General features: G+C 40.9%; 1 protein-coding gene across 10 annotated transcripts in view; it reads right to left on the bottom strand.

The window, feature by feature from the left end:
• The window catches only part of VPS13B (vacuolar protein sorting 13 homolog B), a 590,935-nt gene that overhangs the window by 136,543 nt on the left and 434,856 nt on the right, over nucleotides 1-19,536 (bottom strand). For 9 of the 10 annotated variants that reach the window (XM_061603888.1, XM_061603895.1, XM_061603940.1 and 6 more), the window contains one exon: nucleotides 14,254-14,658. The exons of the other annotated variant lie outside the window; for it this stretch is intronic. In XM_061603888.1, the coding sequence (XP_061459872.1) occupies nucleotides 14,254-14,658 (405 nt within the window). The remainder of the gene's footprint in view (nucleotides 1-14,253; nucleotides 14,659-19,536) is intronic. 10 annotated transcript variants of the gene reach the window in all.

Raw genomic sequence — 19,536 nt, 5'->3', positions numbered from 1 at the left:
TTGTTAAGCAAGTGTTTCGGAGTTCAGGATTATAAGTTTTGTAAGGTTTTTTTTTTTCCAAATGGCTGTATAACTCTTATTTATTTTTTTATTGCACTTGTATACCGCCCCATAGCCGAAGCTCTCTGTGCGGTTTACAGCAATCAAAAACATTAAAACAAATATACAATTTAAAACACATATTTTAAAAACAATTAAAAACACAATTTTAAAATTTAAAACAATATAAAAACAATTTTGTGGCTGTATAATATAGTGTTTCTTAAACAGCAGTCCAGGACTCACCAGTGGGCCGTGGGCCTCAGTGCCACAGCCTGCCCAGTGCCTCTTCACTAGCCTGCCCCACCCCTTAGCTGTGCTATGGCCATTTAGACCAATGACAGTACAAGGAACTCCTTGAATGCTCAGTAAAAGTGGCTGGGAGACAGGAAAATTCAAAAGGGGGGAGGAAGAGAGGTCTCCCTCCTCTGAGGGGAAAGCTAAGGGGAAAGGGCAGGAGGAGGTGTTGGAGAAAATTAGATACCAGATAAAAGCTTAATATTTGTTATTGTTATTCTTTTTCATCATCATCATAATTCAATAAAATAAACTGGGAATAGAAAGGAAGGGGGTAAGAGAGGAAAGCTGCTATGTGAGGAAGAAGTGAATCTAAAAGGACCATGGAAGAAGGATGAAAGAAACTAATAATAGTTTTTTTTATTGGGGGGCAATAGTGGCACCAGAAATAAATTTCAGGGGACACAGAAGGGCAAAATATACCAGGTGGGGAGGCAAGTTCCTTGTTTGGGGTGGCTCTTGCTCCCCTTGGTGCCGCCTGTGTTTGTGTGTGTGTGTGATAAGGAACAAATGTAAACATACTTTTGAGAGGCATGTGGGGAGGTGAAGAAAAAATATAAAAGAAAAAAACCTCCACAGAGCCTCTGGATCAGCAAACTCTGCCTAAAATGAGGAGGCTGCCCTAATACCTCCAAATCAAATGTCTGTACTTAGCTTGAGAACAGCTGAGTGATGGAACTCATTGCCACAAGGAAAACATTGTGGCAAATACTTCAACAATTTCCAGACATGGATTAGATATCAGCCAAAAGTGATGTCAGTAATTGCCAGCTGATTATGCCAAATTCTGCTGCCATCTTTCACCATTTTGTGAGTGGTGGGCCTCAGTAATTTTGTCGTCACAAGTAGGTCATGGGGTTAGACAGTTTAAGAACCCCTCCTCTAGTATAAGCATAGAGGACAATATGAGTATTTTAGCAGAAGCAGCAATAAAGTCACTGTTAAAAACACTCTAATGCAAGCTGCCCTAGATGGGAACCAGCAAACTAAGTAGGGCTGCCTGTCCTCCCCATACCTTCCAACCACTGTGATGTATTATACACTTCAGTACGATAAGCTGATTTTGTGATTCCGCCCAAATCATGCCCATATATGTGTTTATACAAACGAAGAGCTCTTATATTGTTAAGTTGGAGACACATACCTTGGCTGACATAAATACTCCTTTTTGCATTAAGAAGTTAATTTTAAGCAGAACATTTTTTGAAAACTTTGTATAGAACTCTGAGCCCAGTTCTATTTCATATCTATATAAAGCCTCAGAGGATGGTCATTAGAAGATATGGGGAAAGATGTCACCAGTAAACTGATGATACCCAGCTCTAGCACTCTATAACATCAGAAGAGACCACGCATGTGCTGAACTGGTGTTTGGATGCAGTTATGGGTTGGATCAAGGCTAATACAGTAGGGCCCCACTCATGCGGCAGGTTATATCCCAGGTCCCCGCTGACAAGCGAAAACCGCCAGAAAGTGGGGACCTACTGTATTCCAGCCACTGTGCTCCAGCTGAGAGCGATCAGCTAGAGCGTGTGATCAGCTGGAGCATGGGGAGCTCTAGAGCAGCAAGAGCTCCAGTCCAGAACCCCCACCATGGACAGCCCATTTTCCTTGCAAAATGGCCGCTTGTACCACCGGAATCAGCTGTATGTTCCCCCGGGTGCTCTGCGGGGAGAGGTGCTCCACCTCTGCTATGACAACCAGCCAGAGGGCCACTTTGGAACCTATAAGACCCTTCATCTGGTCTCACAAGACTTCTGGTGGCCCTGGGTTCAAGCAGACGTCAAGAGTTATGTAGCCGCCTGTGATACCTGCCAGTAGGCCAAGGGACACCCCGGGAAGCCACCGGGACTCCTGCTCCCGCTGCCAACGCCCCCTGGGCCCTGGCGATCAGTCTCCCTGGATTTCATCGCAGAATTGCCGGCCTTTAGGGGGATGACCACCATCCTCGTGGTGGTAGACCTGTTCACCAAGATGGCCCATTTCCTCCCCTCTGCTGGACTTCCCTCTGCCCCAGAGACTGCTCAGTTGTTCTTGACCCAGGTCTTCTGTTTGCATGGCCTTCCAAACCACCTGATATCTGACCGAGGGGCCCAGTTCACTGCCCGGTTCTGGCAGGCACTGCTTCGGGCCCTGAACGTTCTGATCCATTTGTCCTCTGCTCAACCCTCAATCAGATGGACAAATAGAACGTACCAACGCCACCGTGGAACAATACCTGCGCTGTTACACTTGCTTCCAGCAGGACAATTGGGTGGATCTGCTACCTCTGGCCGAGTTCGCGTATAATAACTCCGTTCATGCCTCCACATTCCAAACCTCATTCTTTGTCTCCTATGGCTACCATCCTGGTTCTTCCCCTCGGTTCGTCCCCCTTCCTTGGTCCCCTCTGTGGATATCATGTTGCAGGAGCTACAGGCGTTGCAGGCAGTCCTAAAGGACCAGCTGGAGCAGGCAAAGGACTCATATAAGTGTTTTGCCGACCGCCACCGCCAACCAGGCCCGCCGCTGAAGGTAGGGGACCGGATGTGGCTCTCGACCAAGTTCCTGCGATCACAACGCCCATCCTGGAAGCTGGATGCTCGGAACGTAGGACCCTTCCGTATCACCCAGCAGATCAACCCCGTGGCATTCCGGCTGCAACTCCCTGCATCCCTTCGCATTCACCCTGTCTTCCATAGGTCATTGCTGGCTCCCGCCCTCCCGCCTCACCCCTTGAGTAGTAAGCCGCGGTCTCCGCCCCCTATAGAGGGGGAGGAGGAATTTGAGGTGGCACAGATCCTGGACTCCCAGAGGCGGAGCGGCCAACTCCAATACTTGATAGACTGGCAGGGGTATGGCCCAGAGGAACGCTCCTGGGAGGATGCTTCGCAGGTACATGCCCCACGTATGTTCCAGCGATTCCACCAGCACTACCCAGACAAACCAGGCCGAAGTGGGGGAGGGCCGGCTGACCATGGGGAGGGGGATAGTGTCATGGCCCCTTTGGAGGACTCGTCAGACAAGGATGACTCAGGAGTAACAGCCACATATCCAGAAGGGGAAACAGAGGAAACTCCTGAAAATGCAGCTTCTACTCCCCCTCAGCTGGAGAGCGTCCAAGATACAGCTGAAGCTCTTCACCCCGAATCAGGCAGTGACCAGGAGGCTCTCCTCCCACCTGCAGAGTGGAGGCGACAGAAAGTCAGGCAGAAGAGGGACCAGCCTGTCCGTTTAAGGCCGGCACGCTTGCAGAAGCCAGAGGGGTGATTGTTCCCACCTGTCTGCAGAGGTGTTCTTTAAAAGACAGACCCTGGCTTCAGCGTGTTGCTGACTACAACATCGGGCGTGACCTCCACGTGAAACGTAGTTCACAGACTCCAGACCCTTCGGACTGAACCCCTGGCTTTCTGAACCTAGCTTCCCCACCTCGACGACGCTTACGGACACTGCTACTGGTACAGTTGCTAGAGGCATTCCTTTCTCCAGCCAGCTCCTGTTACCTGCTGGCCTTGGCAGATTTGTGACCTAGCTAGCTGCCGGCTGCTTAGTTACAGCCCAGCTCCCAGCCCCGAAGCTGACAGTGTGGGCCTACACTTGCACCTCGTTTGGAAGCTACAGCTGATGCAAAATGCAGCTGCTTAGGGTGCTTAGCAGAACACACTCTGACACTTAATTTTTTGTTTTTTTATATTGCTCAGTTTTATTTGTGACATATAGTTGCATAGTCTTATTTTTATCAGGCTTTTAGGAAATTTTATTAAGTATTGTAATTTTATTGTTTTTACATTAATAGAGATTTGTTATTATATTAAGCAGGATAAACATTTTATAGATACATAAATAAATTCAAAGATACCCAAGTGCAAAAGAGCACTGTATGGATGCTTGATATGGATACATACATAGTATCTCTTGCATTAAGCTGCTACTACCTTGACTGTGAGCGCTGCAAGACACTCTTCCTGCTTGTTGGCCTCTTTCCTGATTGACTGACTGCAACAGCAGCTATAAAAGCTGTAACTACCTGAAAATGCCAGAGACCATCTTGACTATGGGGTGTTGTTTAGGTGCTTCTATTTGGGCCAAACGTTTAATTCTCCTGGTCAGTTATTGCTGTTATTGACATTATGTTTTTGTATTTTATGTTTGGAACTTATTATGAATTATAATTGTATTGTTTCAATTTATTGTATATTTCCTAAGATGTTTTCTTGAATTTATTGTTTGACCATTTGAAATTTGCTTTGTAGCAGTGAATTATGTAACTTTTTTAATGTTGTGAGCCACCTGTCATGGCCCCGTCAGAGGACTCATCAGACGAGGATGACTTGGGAGTAACAGCAGCAGACCCAGAAGCAGCAGACCCAGAAGGAGAAATGGAGGAAACTCCTGAGAACCCAGCTCCTTCTCCCCCTCAGCTGCAGAGCACCCCAGACACAGCTGAAGCCCTTCAGCCAGACGCAGACAGTGAACAGGATACTCCCCCCTCACCTGCAGAACGTAGACAACAGAAGGTCAGGCAGAAGAGGGGCAGGCCTGTCCACTTAAGGCCAAAACGCTGATGGCTCACACCTGCTGACAAACCTGCTCCTTAAAAGTCAAACTTTGGCTTCAGCTTGTTGCTGACTACAACGTCAGCCGTGACCACTGTGTGTCTTCCTATCCCCTGAACCTTGACTTGGACTGATCTCTCAGCAAACTAGACCCGGACCTTCACTGACGTCTCTTCTGGATTTCTGGCTTGGCATGTAAGCTTTGAATGGCCTCTGCCCTTATCTTGCTTCCTTCTTGCTAGCCTGGCAGATTTATAGCCAAGCTGCCGGCTGAGGACTTACGGCCTGGCAATTACCAAGGAATCTCCAGCCCTGCCTGCACCCCCACCGACACTGCTGTCTCAGTAAAGAGCTGACACCACCTTGAGCATAGATTACTATAAAAAGGCAGCAAACAAATAAACCATGATGATGATAATAATGTGGATAACTTCAAATGGGAGGGCTGACTGCCTAACTGCATCACCACTGCACCTGTTTAAATATGTGGAATTCTGCATGAGTTTCTACATGCACAAGACTAAGAAGTGACTCTGCTACCAGGATCCCTCACACAGTGTTCTGTGGATGCTACTCCCCTACCATACATGGATCAGGATGATTTTTTTAAAAAAAGAGATATAAGCTATAACTAATAAAAGCAAACCACATTTTTCAGAATTACTAAAATAGAAAGTAGGACAAAAACCTAGCTATTAAAATTCCTGATTAAATGATCCTAATTAATAATATCTGGAAAAAACATTTTAATGCAAGGTTATTAGTTAATTAAAACTCTTTTTAAGTCATTAGCCAAGGTCATAAGCTCTTGTTTTGCCTCTATGAGGGAGGAAACATGCCTACAACACATTCCCAAGTGAGGTTTTTCAAAAATGGTTCTCGGCATATAAGATTCCTCTTACATTACAAACCAACTTCAATCTCTTACACAAAGACTCATCTGGAAAAGAGGCCTTTTACACTGTTTATAAAATACTGTCAAATAAAATTTGTAAAAAAACATATTTCACTAAAAATAGCTTGCGTAAGTAAGGGATTAGAGTAGTTTCTGCTGCTATAATTGTTCCTTTGTAGTTTTTTCCATGATGTTTTCTGAACAGCGCCTTTTGACTATGTTTATTAAAGTCAGCACATCAAAAAGGATCAAAGCCAATGCTAGTGAGAACTAAAATAAAAAACCAAGTGTGTTGTGTTGTCTCATGGGAGAATTATGCAGATTCAAGTAAACAAGTGCAAATTGTTGAGGTTTTAATGAAATTTTTCTCCAATTACTGAATCTGAAGTCATTCCTTATTACAACATCTGTACAGCAGATGGCCATTCTGTAGGAAAGGCAAGCCATGCTATTTTGTCTGTTTTAACAGTCCATCTGAGATGACTACTTTTTGTCATCATATGCCGTTTGCTTCAGCAAATAATTCGTGAAATGCAGCTGCTGCAGATGGTCATCATAGTTATGCGATTGTAAAAATCCAAAACACAGTGAAGTATTTGCGTATTAGTTTCATATGCCAACATCAGCTCTATTCAGCTTGAAAGGTATATTCATAAAGCTTGGAAAATAAAAAGGGACCGACTGACATATTTTAAATACTATACTCTCTTTCAAGATTTTGCTACTGCAATTTTATGTTCAGGCAAACTATACTTACCTGTAGAACTATATAATAATATATTTCAACAGTAAAACTTTAACAAAAAATCATATTCTACTGCTGTCCTGTCAGTATTTTTTAACAGTTAATATATAAATACATGAAAATTAATAAATTTGCCCTATTGTTCCTGAGTATTTTCTTTTTAAAAAATTAAACAAAATGCCTAGATGAAAGCATATTAAACATGCTTTGTTACTAATTAAAAACAAAAATGTATAAATTTCATTAATTATTACATCCAGATTAGGAAACTTTGTGTGCCTAGAGGGTTTTGGGTTTGCTTGTTTTTTGGTCAAATTGAAATGCATTATTATTACAGTAGGAGAAACATGAAATCACTTTGTCTTTCCCTCTTTACAGTCTGGTTACGGGAGTTTTTCCTCTCCTATGAATAACTTTCATTTTAATTAGGTATGATATTGCTATTAATTTACTAAGCTTTCTGATTAGATCAAAAACATTCTAGAAATTTGCATGCAATTTTCTTTTAGATACACAGCCTCTGGGGGGGATGACATCATCAGCCAAGATGGCGGTTTAGACTGTCTGCTCCCACTCATGCCGCTTAATATATAAACTAAACACAACCAAAATCAACAGGCAAAAGCATTTCTCATAAGCACCTGGAAAGGCAATGCTCCACAGCCTCATTGGAGGAACGGAAAAACTGCTTACAGCTCAATTTGTTCTGCAGCGGCCTGGAGGACCACGGGCAAGGCCCTACCATGGTGCAAAAATCAGCCCACACTTCTAAGGAAGATATAGACCCAGTGCTTGAGATCCTTCAACAATTTAAAATAGAACTTAGTCAAGAGTGGATGGCTACAATTAATCCTTTAAAGATGGAGATCAAGAGCCTTTCAGAGAAGATTGGTGAGATCACTAAAACAGCAGACGCAGCCCTAGATCTAGGCCTAAAACATAAAACCGCCATTTCAGCATTACAAAACGCAACTTCAGACATTCACCATAGGATGTCTGAATGGGAGGATCGCAGTCAGAGAAATAACCTGGGGCCCCAGGGGATTCCTGAATCAGCAGGGAGCCAAAACCTCCTTCCTTTCTTTATCACTTGGGCTAATAATACCTTCACTGATATTTATTTGGAAGAGAAAGACATTGAAAGCATTCACAGGGCCTTAGCTCCAAAGCCAAACATTTCCTATATGCTTTATTAGAAAAAATGCCATTCCCGAAGGAATTCATCATGGCTTTAAAACACTTATATCAAGGCAGCCAAGCCTCTATTCGACTAAATGGCTGAGACAGACCTAAATTCAACATTGAGAGAGGCACAAGGCAGGGATGCCCTCTGTCACCCCTGCTTTTTTGCCCTCAGTCTATATGGAGACTATGGCAAATAAAATTCTCCAGAATGAATTAGTACAGGGAATAAAATCCACAGATTCAATACATTAAAAAGATAAATACCTTTGCAGATGATGTTGCTTTAATGTTAGAAAATCCACTGTCTTCTCTAACAGCAGCACTCAAAGAAATTGCAGATTATGGTGGTGTATCAGGAGTGGGAGAGCCAGTGTGGTGCGGTGGTTAAGGTGCTGGACTACGACTTGGGAGACCAGGGTTCGAATCCCCACACAGCCATGAAACTCACTGGGTGACCTTGGGCCAGTCACTGCCTCTCAGCCTCAGAGGAAGGCAATGGTAAACCTCCTCTGAATACTGCTTACCATGAAAACCCTATTCGTAGGGTCGCCATAAATTGGAATCGATTTGAAGGCAGTCCATATCCATATATCAGGAATGGAAATTAACTACAATAAATCTGAGATGCTGAATATTAATGTATCACCAATTGCATCTACACAAATTATATAAAATTAAATTATGTCCTAAACACATACAGTACCTTGGTGTACTTATTACAAAAAACTGGAAAATGATGAAGAAAATGAATTTTCATGTCTTGGTAAGATCTGTTAAACTAGACATGAAAAAATGGAACAATCTTCAGATTTCTTGGTTAGGCAGGATAGCCGCTGTAAAAATGTCAGTATTACCACGTTTCAATTTTCTATTCCAGGTCCTTCCACTTCAAACTGACATAGAAATGCTGAACAAATGGCAAAAATTAATAAATAATTTCATCCACCAAAACAAGAGAGAAAGACTTAGGAATAATGTTTTATGTAAATCAACAAAATTGGGAGGACTAGGAGTACCAAATTTGACGTGGTATCATGACGCAGCCCATATATGTTGCACACTTTTAATGATGAAACATTCACAGCAACGTACGTGGATCTCACTGGAGCTTGACTCTTTCAAAAGAAAACGGGCAGCAGCTCTTCCATTTCTGATGCACCACCCTGTAGTTTTAAAAAATATTTTAAATCCTTTTGCATTTGCAAACCTTCAGGTCTGGACTGCTTGGATTAAACGACTGGCACCAGTCATCTCTCTTCTTGTACCTTTTTGCCATCATCCCATGTTTTATAACAAAACTAGGGAACAACAATTTAATGGCTGGAAACAAAAAGATCTATATACAATTAGGGACTTATATATAGGCATGACTCCATTGACAGGTACTCAACTAAAAGAAAAAATAGGAACCTTACAGACAGACTGGCTGACGATTCACTAAGTAATACATTTTGCCTCTAATCCTATAGTGAGATCTCAGGCCATCAGATCACTCAAACCAATAGAACAGCTACTTTTAAACACTACATACACATCCAAAAAATTACTATCACATATCTATAAAATTCTTTGTGATGTAATGACAGGCAATCTGGACTCTTTAAAATCACTATGGGAATCAGATTTGAACTATACAATTGAACCAGCTGAATGGCACAAACTTTGGGGAAAACGTCCATTAAAGTCTGTATCAGCAAAAAATAAAGAAAATAGCATAAAGACACTACATAGATGGCATTACACACCTCTCAGATGTCATAAAATAAATCCAAATTCAAACCCACTATGTTGGAGAGGTTGCCAGCAACTGGGATCTTATTTCCATATATGGCGGACCTGTGAGAAGGTCCAATGATTCTGGACCTTAATAATAGATGAAGTAAGTCTTATTACAGGTCAGAAGGATCCTTGTGATCCCAGGCTAACATTACTGAACTTGTTTACCGGAGATTTAAAGGACTTATTGTTTAAAGAATTATTAACCCTTTTTATGGTAGCTGCCATACAGGTCTTAACTCAAAATTGGAAGACAGCTGCTAACCTGACACTGGAGGCTTGGTATGAAAAAATATGGACCATTGCACTTATGGAAAAACTCTCTAAGCAACTTAAGGCTCTAAAAGACACATCAAACAAAGATGACTTTGAGGAAACGTGGTACACTTTTATTCAACATATTAGAGGCAACATGTCTAGGACACCTCCATCAGCTCATGGCCATCTCTGGAGTAACTTGCTGAGACAATGGGCATGACATTAACTAAAGCCTGCAATTGACCACAATGCTTACACATAACTTGTTAAATATCTTACCTCTTTGTGAATTATATATATACATGGAATGTCTGGGGGGCGGGGAAGAGTTAGGGGTCTTTTGAGTAAGAGTGCTTGCATTTATTATTGAAAATGCACAAATAAAACTATTAAAAAAAGATTCACAGCTTCTCTCTCCTTCTTGACACCATGTAGTTTATAAGTGTAACTGCTTGTAGGAGAATGCCCTACTTCTTACTGAGATATTCAACCTGCATTTGGGCTGCACCAGTGAAGGCTGCATGTTGGTGGTCACTCGTGATGGACTGATCCTCCCACACGCACCCTCCCATCTGTATAAAAAACTAATGTGTGAAAGAGAATGATAGATTAGAACACTTCTCCCTGGCATGTTAGAATTTTTTGGTATGAAGGAGCATCCCATCATGTGAGCTCCACTTGCAGTGTGAAGTTGTACAGCCAGGGTTGGAATCAGGAGTTGGTATCTTTAAGCAGTTGCTAAGTCCCCCTGCAACTGGGGGGGCACTGCCAGATCTCCCCCCCACTGTACACCATCACCACCACCTCATCTTTCGTTCCATCTAATTTGCCAGACACAGGCAAAGGGCAGATTATGGCAGAAGCTGCTACTTGCTACTGATATTCTTTTGCCTCCTCAAATAGACAAAGAACTTAATAGCAATATCTGCTAGGAGCAGCCATCAAAATCCAAGACTGATGGGCATGAGGTGATGGCACAGATTGTTGGCTTTCCTAAGTGGGCCACTGAGCAAGTGGCAATGGTGGCTAGGAGGAGGAGCTACCTCTTGCTCTCCTGCCTCTTCCTCTGGGCCATGCCTGAAGCTGTTGGCTCTGAGTCACCATTGCCGCCTGCCAATTTAGGTGGGTGAGCATGTGAGTGAGGGTGACTAACAAGCAGCAGACACCTGCCCTGTGTCTGGCAGATGAGGGCCTTCAAGATCTGGGGCCAGCTCTGGGTGTAACCCATCCACAGGTTACACTCTCAGTAAGAACTAGGATTATGTTGCTGGAAGAGGTGGATGAAGTTCAAGAACCAGTGAGGTTGCGGAGCTTACCAAATTGCTCTTTAAGGCCTCATAATCAAGCTATGGACATTAGGCTTTGAAATAGAAGGACTTCTTGTAAATATTGTAAGGGATAAGGGATAATGCAAAAGTAGCTGAGGGAAAGTGATGGAAAGGAAGATTGGAGGAGACAAAATGGACTCATAACTATGTAAATGTGTTAAGAAATATCCTGTATTCTTTACTGCTGCTGGTCTTTTCATGCTACAATTGAGACACAACTGGAAAAGAGAGGGAATGCCTTTGCTCTTCTTGCTCTGTACAGCAGTTTATTTATGGATAAAAATGATTTTGGCCTCCAGCACTTCCACAGTCTTTCATGTTTTATGAACCTTACATTTTTCATTTTTAACTTTTAAAACAATAAAAATGCTAAGATTTATTGGCTCAAGTAGGAATATTCTTGATGAAAAAGCAATAAATCACCTACCTTGGCCTGGAATTTATACTTCTCAGCTACAAATCGCTATCTTTATTTCTTAAGCTACTTATGCCAACTCAATAAAATCTGGCTAATATCCAGTGAGGAAAAATGTACCATTTAAATAACTTTTACTATGAGATTCCCAAATACAGCATAAAAAGATAGTGCTAACCCAAACACTGAATTGTAGACCATTCGTGATTAATACTTTTCAGTATTTTCAGCTGGGTGTTGTGTTTTGAGGATAAAAAATGGATAAATAAAAGCTTTATTTTGTGTTCCTTCAATAATGATTGTAATTAGTGAAGGAAACTGGAAATGTAGTGTCCAAGTTTTACAATAGAATTCCTCCATTTCAAAGCTAAGGACTATTAAATTACCATTAAAAATATGTGGCATAATGCCTTCGGGAATGCTTTGATTTGGATTCCTGCATTGAACAGGGGGTTGGACTCGATGTCCTTGTAGGCCCCCTCCAACTCTACTATTCTATGATTCTATATGTTTAGTAGTATTTCCTAGCCAATTCAGTACAGTTTCTACGTAACCCCAATGCTCTATGGCTATTCAGGTTCTACAGCAAACTATGGTTTATCATTGAGAGGCAGTGTGGTGTAGTGGTTAGAGTGTTGGACTATGACCTGGGAGACCAGGGTTCGAATCCCCACATAGCCATGAAGCTCACTGGGTGACCTTGGGCCAGTCACTGCCTCTCAGCCTCAGAGGAAGGCAATGGTAAACCCCCTCTGAATACCCCTTACCATGAAAACCCTATTCATAGGGTTGCCGTAAGTCGGGATCAACTTGAAGGCAGTCCATTTCATGGTTTATCATTATGGGAATGAGCCTAGGCAAGTCTCAAGCTCATGTGCTCCTCTCACCCCTCCTCCAGAATAGCTGTCAGGGGACTGGAACTTTTTGCTTCTGTTTTTGACTAACTCCAGTTTGTAGTTTTGACAGAATGAGGACCTGTGCTTAATCTGACCTATGTTTTACAGAAACAAGTAAAACTCAAACCTTTTTTTATGCAGCGCGCCTTAATAAACTGTAGTAAAGATTAACCATAATTGTCCTGTTTGGACTAAATGACAAGCCGCTGTTAAGTCAAAAATGGAAGTGACAGCTTCCTATCTCCTCTTTGTGCCAGAACAGAAGGGAAGCATGACTATACGTGTTCAAGGCTTGCCTAGGGTTGTAGTTTATTATTATATCTAACAAAAGGGACTGATGTCTCAAATTCTGTTAGGTGATATTCACATGTTACCCACTAGGGCCCAGGAAAACCAGGGCATAGGGGAAAGGGAACAGGGGAAGACCACAGGATTGTACAAATTCCTCAAATCACTCTCCTGTCACTCAAAAATGCTCTTGTCTATTTGGCATCAGTGACCCAGGTTAAAATGAAACCTAGTACACTCATAAGCGGAATTCATAAGCAATTCTGTAAAGCTAAAATGATGAGGGTGAGTGGTAGGGGAACCTGTGGCCCTCCAGATGTTAACAGAAGAAAACTCTCATCAACCCTGACAGTTGGTCATGCTGTCTGGGGGTGATTAGAGTTGGAGTCTAACAACATCTGAAAGGTCATAAGTGCCCCAACCCTATGCTAAAACAAGGTATAACATTATGATAACCTGCAATGGGCCTCAGGCTCAGATGCTCACACCTTCATTCTTCTCTGTCTTTATGAATAAAGGGAGGCAATTGAAAACTTCCACTTTTAGTTTTGAAGAAACCACAGTTTACTGTTATGTCTGAATCTGGGAAATCTGTAGTTAATTTTAACTGTGGTCAGTTTGAATAATTCAGGATGGTGAAACTATGATTAGAGGATCTGAACTAGTTTATTTAAAGTAACCACAGAATAAATTATGGTTCCTGAGTTTGGACAGCACAGGATTTATTCAATACTGAAAGTGGGAGCTTCCAATCTCCTTCCCATGTGCACAAAGGTAGAGGACTACAGATACCCAAGATTTGCTGCGGCTTGTTCATGAAATGCTAAACCGTTGATCAGAAATTCACTCAAATGATCTGTTTTAATTTTATACTGGGTTACTGGTAACAGCTAATGCCAAACCCAGGTAGAGGTCTGGCTGTAGGAACAATTAATGTGGCAGGAGGGGAGATACAAGATCCCATGGATCAATTCTCTTAAGTCCTAAACCATGGTTTATCTGAACTGGGTCTAAGTTGATGACCTGTTTCATGACTAATTATTATGTACTAATTTTCTGACATATGCCACAGAGCTTTTTAGAACACAGGCATGGGTATCATTCATAAATGCGTAGTGCAGAAGCATATTGGCACTTTTTTATGTTATAACAACTTTGCTTAAATTGATAGCTTACAAATTAATCAATATAAACAAATTATACTTGCATTCTAATTTGGAGTCCAAAGCATATTAAAAGTGTTGTAAGATTTTTGCATCAAGCACAGTTTCATTAAACCATGCCACACACATATTCTGACATGCAAGTTCAAGAATAGGAAGAATTAAAGTTATGTTTCCAGGCACCAAATCTAAGCAAAGATACATAAAGTACAGATTAACATAGGTGATCCTCTGAATAAAATTATTTGGAGATCTCTGACATTTAAGTACTGGAAATGGACAAAACTGGAGTTGCAAAGTAAACAATGGACAGGCAAGTTCACCCACTGGGTTTATTAGTGGCTTTGTGTTATAATTAAATTCAAGCTGCTTCTCTTTCAATATTATCATGATGTCACTGTCATCAACAATTAGGACTTAAATAATTTTTTACCTTTAGTCTTAGAGTTAGCTTTGACATTCAGATTTCCAGAGAGATTCGATAAAGACGCTAATAGGCAGGGTTTTCTAGGATCTGGATGAGTTTCCATAGAAATAGCAATCTGAGTGGTATGGATAGAAATCTTCTGGCAACAGGAAATACCCATCCATAAGTTTTCTTGGGCTGCCTTTTGCCCTCCTTCACTGTGATCTTCAGAATCAGAAATCCTGCTTTTGTAACACTGGAATGTTAATGTGTCATCCTTCTTTGGAAGGCTATCGGCTGCTGAAGCATTTTCCTCCTGGGTGTCATCATCACTTTTGCTTCTGATCTTTTTCAGAAATTGTTTTATTTGATCTAACTTGACAAAGTTGAAATTTGCTTTCAGAGGCTTTGATATATCCACATTTATTTCAGCTGTGGAACAAACAGGAAAGGGGGTGGGGAAAGAGAAATTTGTCTTACTGTTTTCCCTATAAAAACAATGCATCTCTAAACAGTTACTTAATTTATGATACAATGAAAGTTCAATCCAACTGCATTTCAAGTAGATAATAACCTGGCTTTCCACTTGAATGTAGCATAAAGAACAGTCCCACAATTACACACATTTAAAAGTAAATAAAGAGCTTTTTATGCTAATAAGGCAGTGCATTGCCAATTACTGAAAAGCAGTAGTCACTGTGGCCCTGCAGACATTATATTCCCAATTTCTTAACCATATATTCTCACCTCCGTTTCACTGTTTGCTGACAAGTTCTATTGTGTTCAATAGGCCTTACTTACAACTAGCTGTCCTGGGAACATAAATTTATGCTGAAGTTGCAGAATATAAATTATGTAAAAAAATGTGCATAGAACTGCAGTCTTAATCTGACAATTTATGATTCCAGGCAGCAAATACACAAACTGACCACATAACTTGCTCTGATACCTTGAGGCCTCCCCTGACGATACAAGACAGGTATTCTAAAGATTACAAAGATAAATCTCTACTTCTTTCTCTGCCTTTTTATTCTTACATACTTTACTGGAATGACCTGAATGGAATGTTAATTATAAATGCATTGGCTTTTCTTACAATGTAGAGTGAGTACCTTCCAAGGTGCAATGGCACAAAATGAGTAGGACAACCTTGTTTCTGAGAGATGAAGTATAATCCATGAAAGTGTTTTGCATTGTTGTAACCTGCCCTGGAACCTTTTTGGTGAAGGGTGGGTAAGAAATCTAAATAATAGTAGTAGTACTTGTAATAAAGTTCTTAATCTTTATGGTGTCACAATGCTCTGTGTAGTTTTTGGTTTCTGATTTTTTTAATTAAGAAAATAGATAGACAAATTTATATTTACCTAAAGATATTTACCTAAAGGTCAACTACATTAAACATTTAAACATTAAATAGATGGTCCCCTGATGAAAATTCCCACCATACAAAAGTCATCATACCTGATATACAAATTCTTTAGTAGTCTGTTCCTAGCGAATTGCATTTATAATTGCATTTATAACTGCATAAATATTCAAAGCAGAGCCCTTCCAGCAAATGTTTTAACAAATCACATAACAAAAGCAGGATTGTTTTACACATGGGAAAATATTACACAGTAAAAGTGTTGGGAATCTTTAAAGTAAAACCATGAAACAGAAATAACTTTGTGCAATGAATGTGCTTTTATGGTGCAATGCTGTTCCTACTGTAGCAAAATTCCTATGTATTTCAATGTAGCAATGTAGCAAGACTGAAACTTTAAACTGTTTCATTCTTTATCCACTGACATTTGTTCGAAGAAAAACATATTGAACAGCAAGCAATATACAGGCGTTCCGTAGGCAATAGGGACACATCTTGAATCCTAAAGCACTTTGGGGGGGGGAGATGTTGAATACTAATAGGCTGATCTCCTGCCCAGTAGCGGCACATGTGATAGTGCACAGCTGCTGTCCTGAAACTGGCGTTGTTTTTCAACACCTATCACAGTGTTGCCATTGATAAAAAGGTAATGCAAACTGAAATAGAGTGGGCTATATCCAGCCCCACTGTGTGCAACAGAACTTCCTCTTCTTTTCCTGTCTCCTCCAGCCTCACATGCCCTCAAAGTCATCTGAAGAGGGTTGGAGGACCCTCCAGTGCAGACATTTTTTGGGGGTGTATATTTATCATATGCTCCTTCCATACCAGATACAACAGTGAAAAGGCAGATTCAGATTGCAGTAATGAAATGAAAAAAGGAAATGTGTGGCTTAAGAAGCAGTTCTGTAGAGTTGGTTAATGTACGTCTTATGGGGGACAAAACATCAAGTAGAATAGTTTCCTGAAAAAGCTTTCCATTATTTCCCCCCATTTTAAATGTTTCAACTTTACTTGACCCATTTAGTCATCAAATTACTTTTTATGATGTATTTTTAAATCCATTAAAAAAATAGATTCAGTATGTCCAGTTTTAAACAATCATAACATCAATAAAGAAAAATATATCCTCTACTCTTGAGAATCCTGTCTGAAATAATTTCTTTATTTCCCCCCTTTTAGCTAATGGAAATGACAAAAAAAGACATCAGATAACATATAGCTCTTGGAATATTCTTGGTAAAGCAACCTTAGTTTCTTCTTTGAGTTAGTGCAACTTAATACATTTTGAAACAATGGCAAAACCTGGTTAAGATCTGGTGGATAATCCCCACAATTTGTATCTGCAAATCTATTATTGTATTTGTTAATTTCACCACAGTCGTTTTCTTCGGTACCAAGATATAATGACCTGGTTTGCATGTAACACCAAGTCAAACCATGGCTAAGTGTGAATGCATGAGTATGGAGGTATGCAAAGGAAAAACTGTGGCTGTATTGCTCCTCCTCTAATCCTGCTGCCATGGTTTGGCTCTGCATTATGTCTGAACCTCATGCTTTGTCTTGCTCTAGACCAGATGTGGGAACCTTTGGCCCTCCAAAATATGCTGAATAACAACTCTTATCATCCCTGGCCACTGACCATGCTTGCTGAGGCTGATGGGAGTTGTAGTTCAGCTACATATGGACAGCTAAAGGTTCCTTACACCTGCTCCAGACAAGCCATGAGCTGTAGTCAAGGTTTGTTCTTGGCATGCTGCTTGCGGGTTGTCTGGGAGAGACAAATCATGAACCTAATTTTGGATGTAATGCTAAACCAAACCATGGCTTAGCTCTGGGTAACATGCCAGCAGCAGGACCGGAGAAGCATTGAAGGTATGATTTTTTCTATATCCATATATTTTCATGTTCACATTTAGCCACTGTTTGGTTTAACTTTAGGTGTGAACTGCTGCCCTGGACTCCTGTTGGGAAGAAGGGTGGGATATAAATCAAATAATTAATATATAAATAAAAAATAAACTGGGCCACAGTCTGAACCAAAAGTTCCCTTGTTGGCAGTTCTCCTCATCAAACTCCCAAACAACCTATTAAGCTTTCCTGAGGGACTGCTGAAAGAGTCTTAAAATGTTCAGTGCGCTCATGCTTCTTGCTAGATTGTAGATATTGTTCTCATTTAACTATTGATTCAAAATCTCAGTTTTTCATCATTTCTTTGCTAAATTGGAAATGGAACATGTATACTTGGAAGTGTATCTGATGCCAACAGAACTTGCTTCCAATGAAGTGTCTGTAGGGAGGCAGTTCTAGTTATTCAAGTGATGCTATCTGATAAGCATGTTCCTTAATGATATCTTTAAAATGTCTGCAATGGGAAAAGCTTGTCTATTTTCTCCTTTTCTTCTTGATCCAAATGTTAAGGCTAACAGTCTTGCTCAGCCTTTCCTACTTTTGGGATTGCTTTTACATGATGCTAGAATAATGACACAGTGAACAAACCAACTATCATATACTTTTATTTCATCTCTTTTCCTGTCCATTAATTTCTCACCAAGCCCTGAATCTCCACCTTTACTGTCCACCTTTGATGCTAGCTATCATCAAAATCATCTCTCTGTAAAGTTTAATTTGCTTCCTCTATTGTTCAAGTCCCAAAGGGATCGACCTTTCAGTCCTGACACACTGGCCTGGATCACACATTCCATGGCTTAACATGATGGGGGGTCAGGGAAAGGAGACTGTGGTTGCTTCGTTCCTCCCCCCCCAACTGTTTTGCAGCTGTGGCACTCTGAGTTCAGCTTTCCTGGACTAAACTTAAGCCATAAGTTTTTACCTTCTGAGTTTGGCAATTTTGCCTTGGCCCTGGTGATTATGTTCCTTCCCCCTCCCCCCCATTGCTAGTGAAACTGAGAAGAGAGGGGGAAATTAAAATTAAAAATGAATAAGATGAAGAAGTTAGAAACTGGTGCACAGGGGTGTTGTCCTGCCCAAAAGTCAACACTGGTCGGGAGGGCAAGGTATGCTTCTCTGCTCTGGTGAAGTCATAGCTGACTCTGTCTTCTGTCAAGAGGAGGTACTATTTGAATGCTTCCTTGGATTTTGCCAGCAGGAAGGACATAAATGTAAGAAATAGAGTTTTGCTCACCAATGGAAAAATGATAGGGAAAGGGGGGGAACTATTATCCTCATAATCATGATCCATCACAATCATGATTTGCTCCTTCAGGGGCAGATTTTTGGGAGGCTGAGGTGGCTGTTGAGGGGAGGGTCAATTGGCAAAAACTGCTTCCTCCTTCTGTTAATGAAGTTATCCATTGGATCAAAAGCCCTTCCATTCACCAAACAGAACACCCGAGGAATGCAATTAGTACCTTCATCTATGATTCACAGTTCCGCAACAATTAATCTATCCAAAATTACGACACAATGAAAACCTTAAAGCTCAAGGGGTGGGGGAGGGGACAACAGTTGAACAACAACAACAACAACAAAAGACTATGAAAATTGCTATACTTCAAACAGATGGAGAAGATACAATTTCTTGCTGTTGGAAGCATTTCCTAGAACTAGAACTATGCATTGCAACAACTAAAACCATACATGCGTTAATGAATATTTACTATCTGGCATAGTTCTCTTCATTCTACTAAAAAATGCAGCTTTACAGTTATGTCACTATTTGAAAATCCTATTTGTAAAAAAGCAATGGGGAAAAAACCTACCAGAATGTTCAAGTGTTTTTGCAAATGACCCTAAGTTAATTAGAAAAGTCTGCACCCCGGTCAGTTCCCCTTCTCACATGTCAGCTCTCATTAAATCAAAAAATTCTCATTTCAAAGTTAACCAACACCATGGTTAACAAAACTGTTAAACTGAGATCAAGTGGGCACATTCCTAGGTTTATATATGATGTCATGCTAAGCAGCCCACAGCTGAACTTGCGAAAG

This window comes from Rhineura floridana, chromosome 1 (assembly GCF_030035675.1).
Source record: "Rhineura floridana isolate rRhiFlo1 chromosome 1, rRhiFlo1.hap2, whole genome shotgun sequence".
NCBI lineage: Eukaryota > Metazoa > Chordata > Lepidosauria > Squamata > Rhineuridae > Rhineura > Rhineura floridana.
This window is presented reverse-complemented; position numbering and strand designations above follow the sequence as displayed.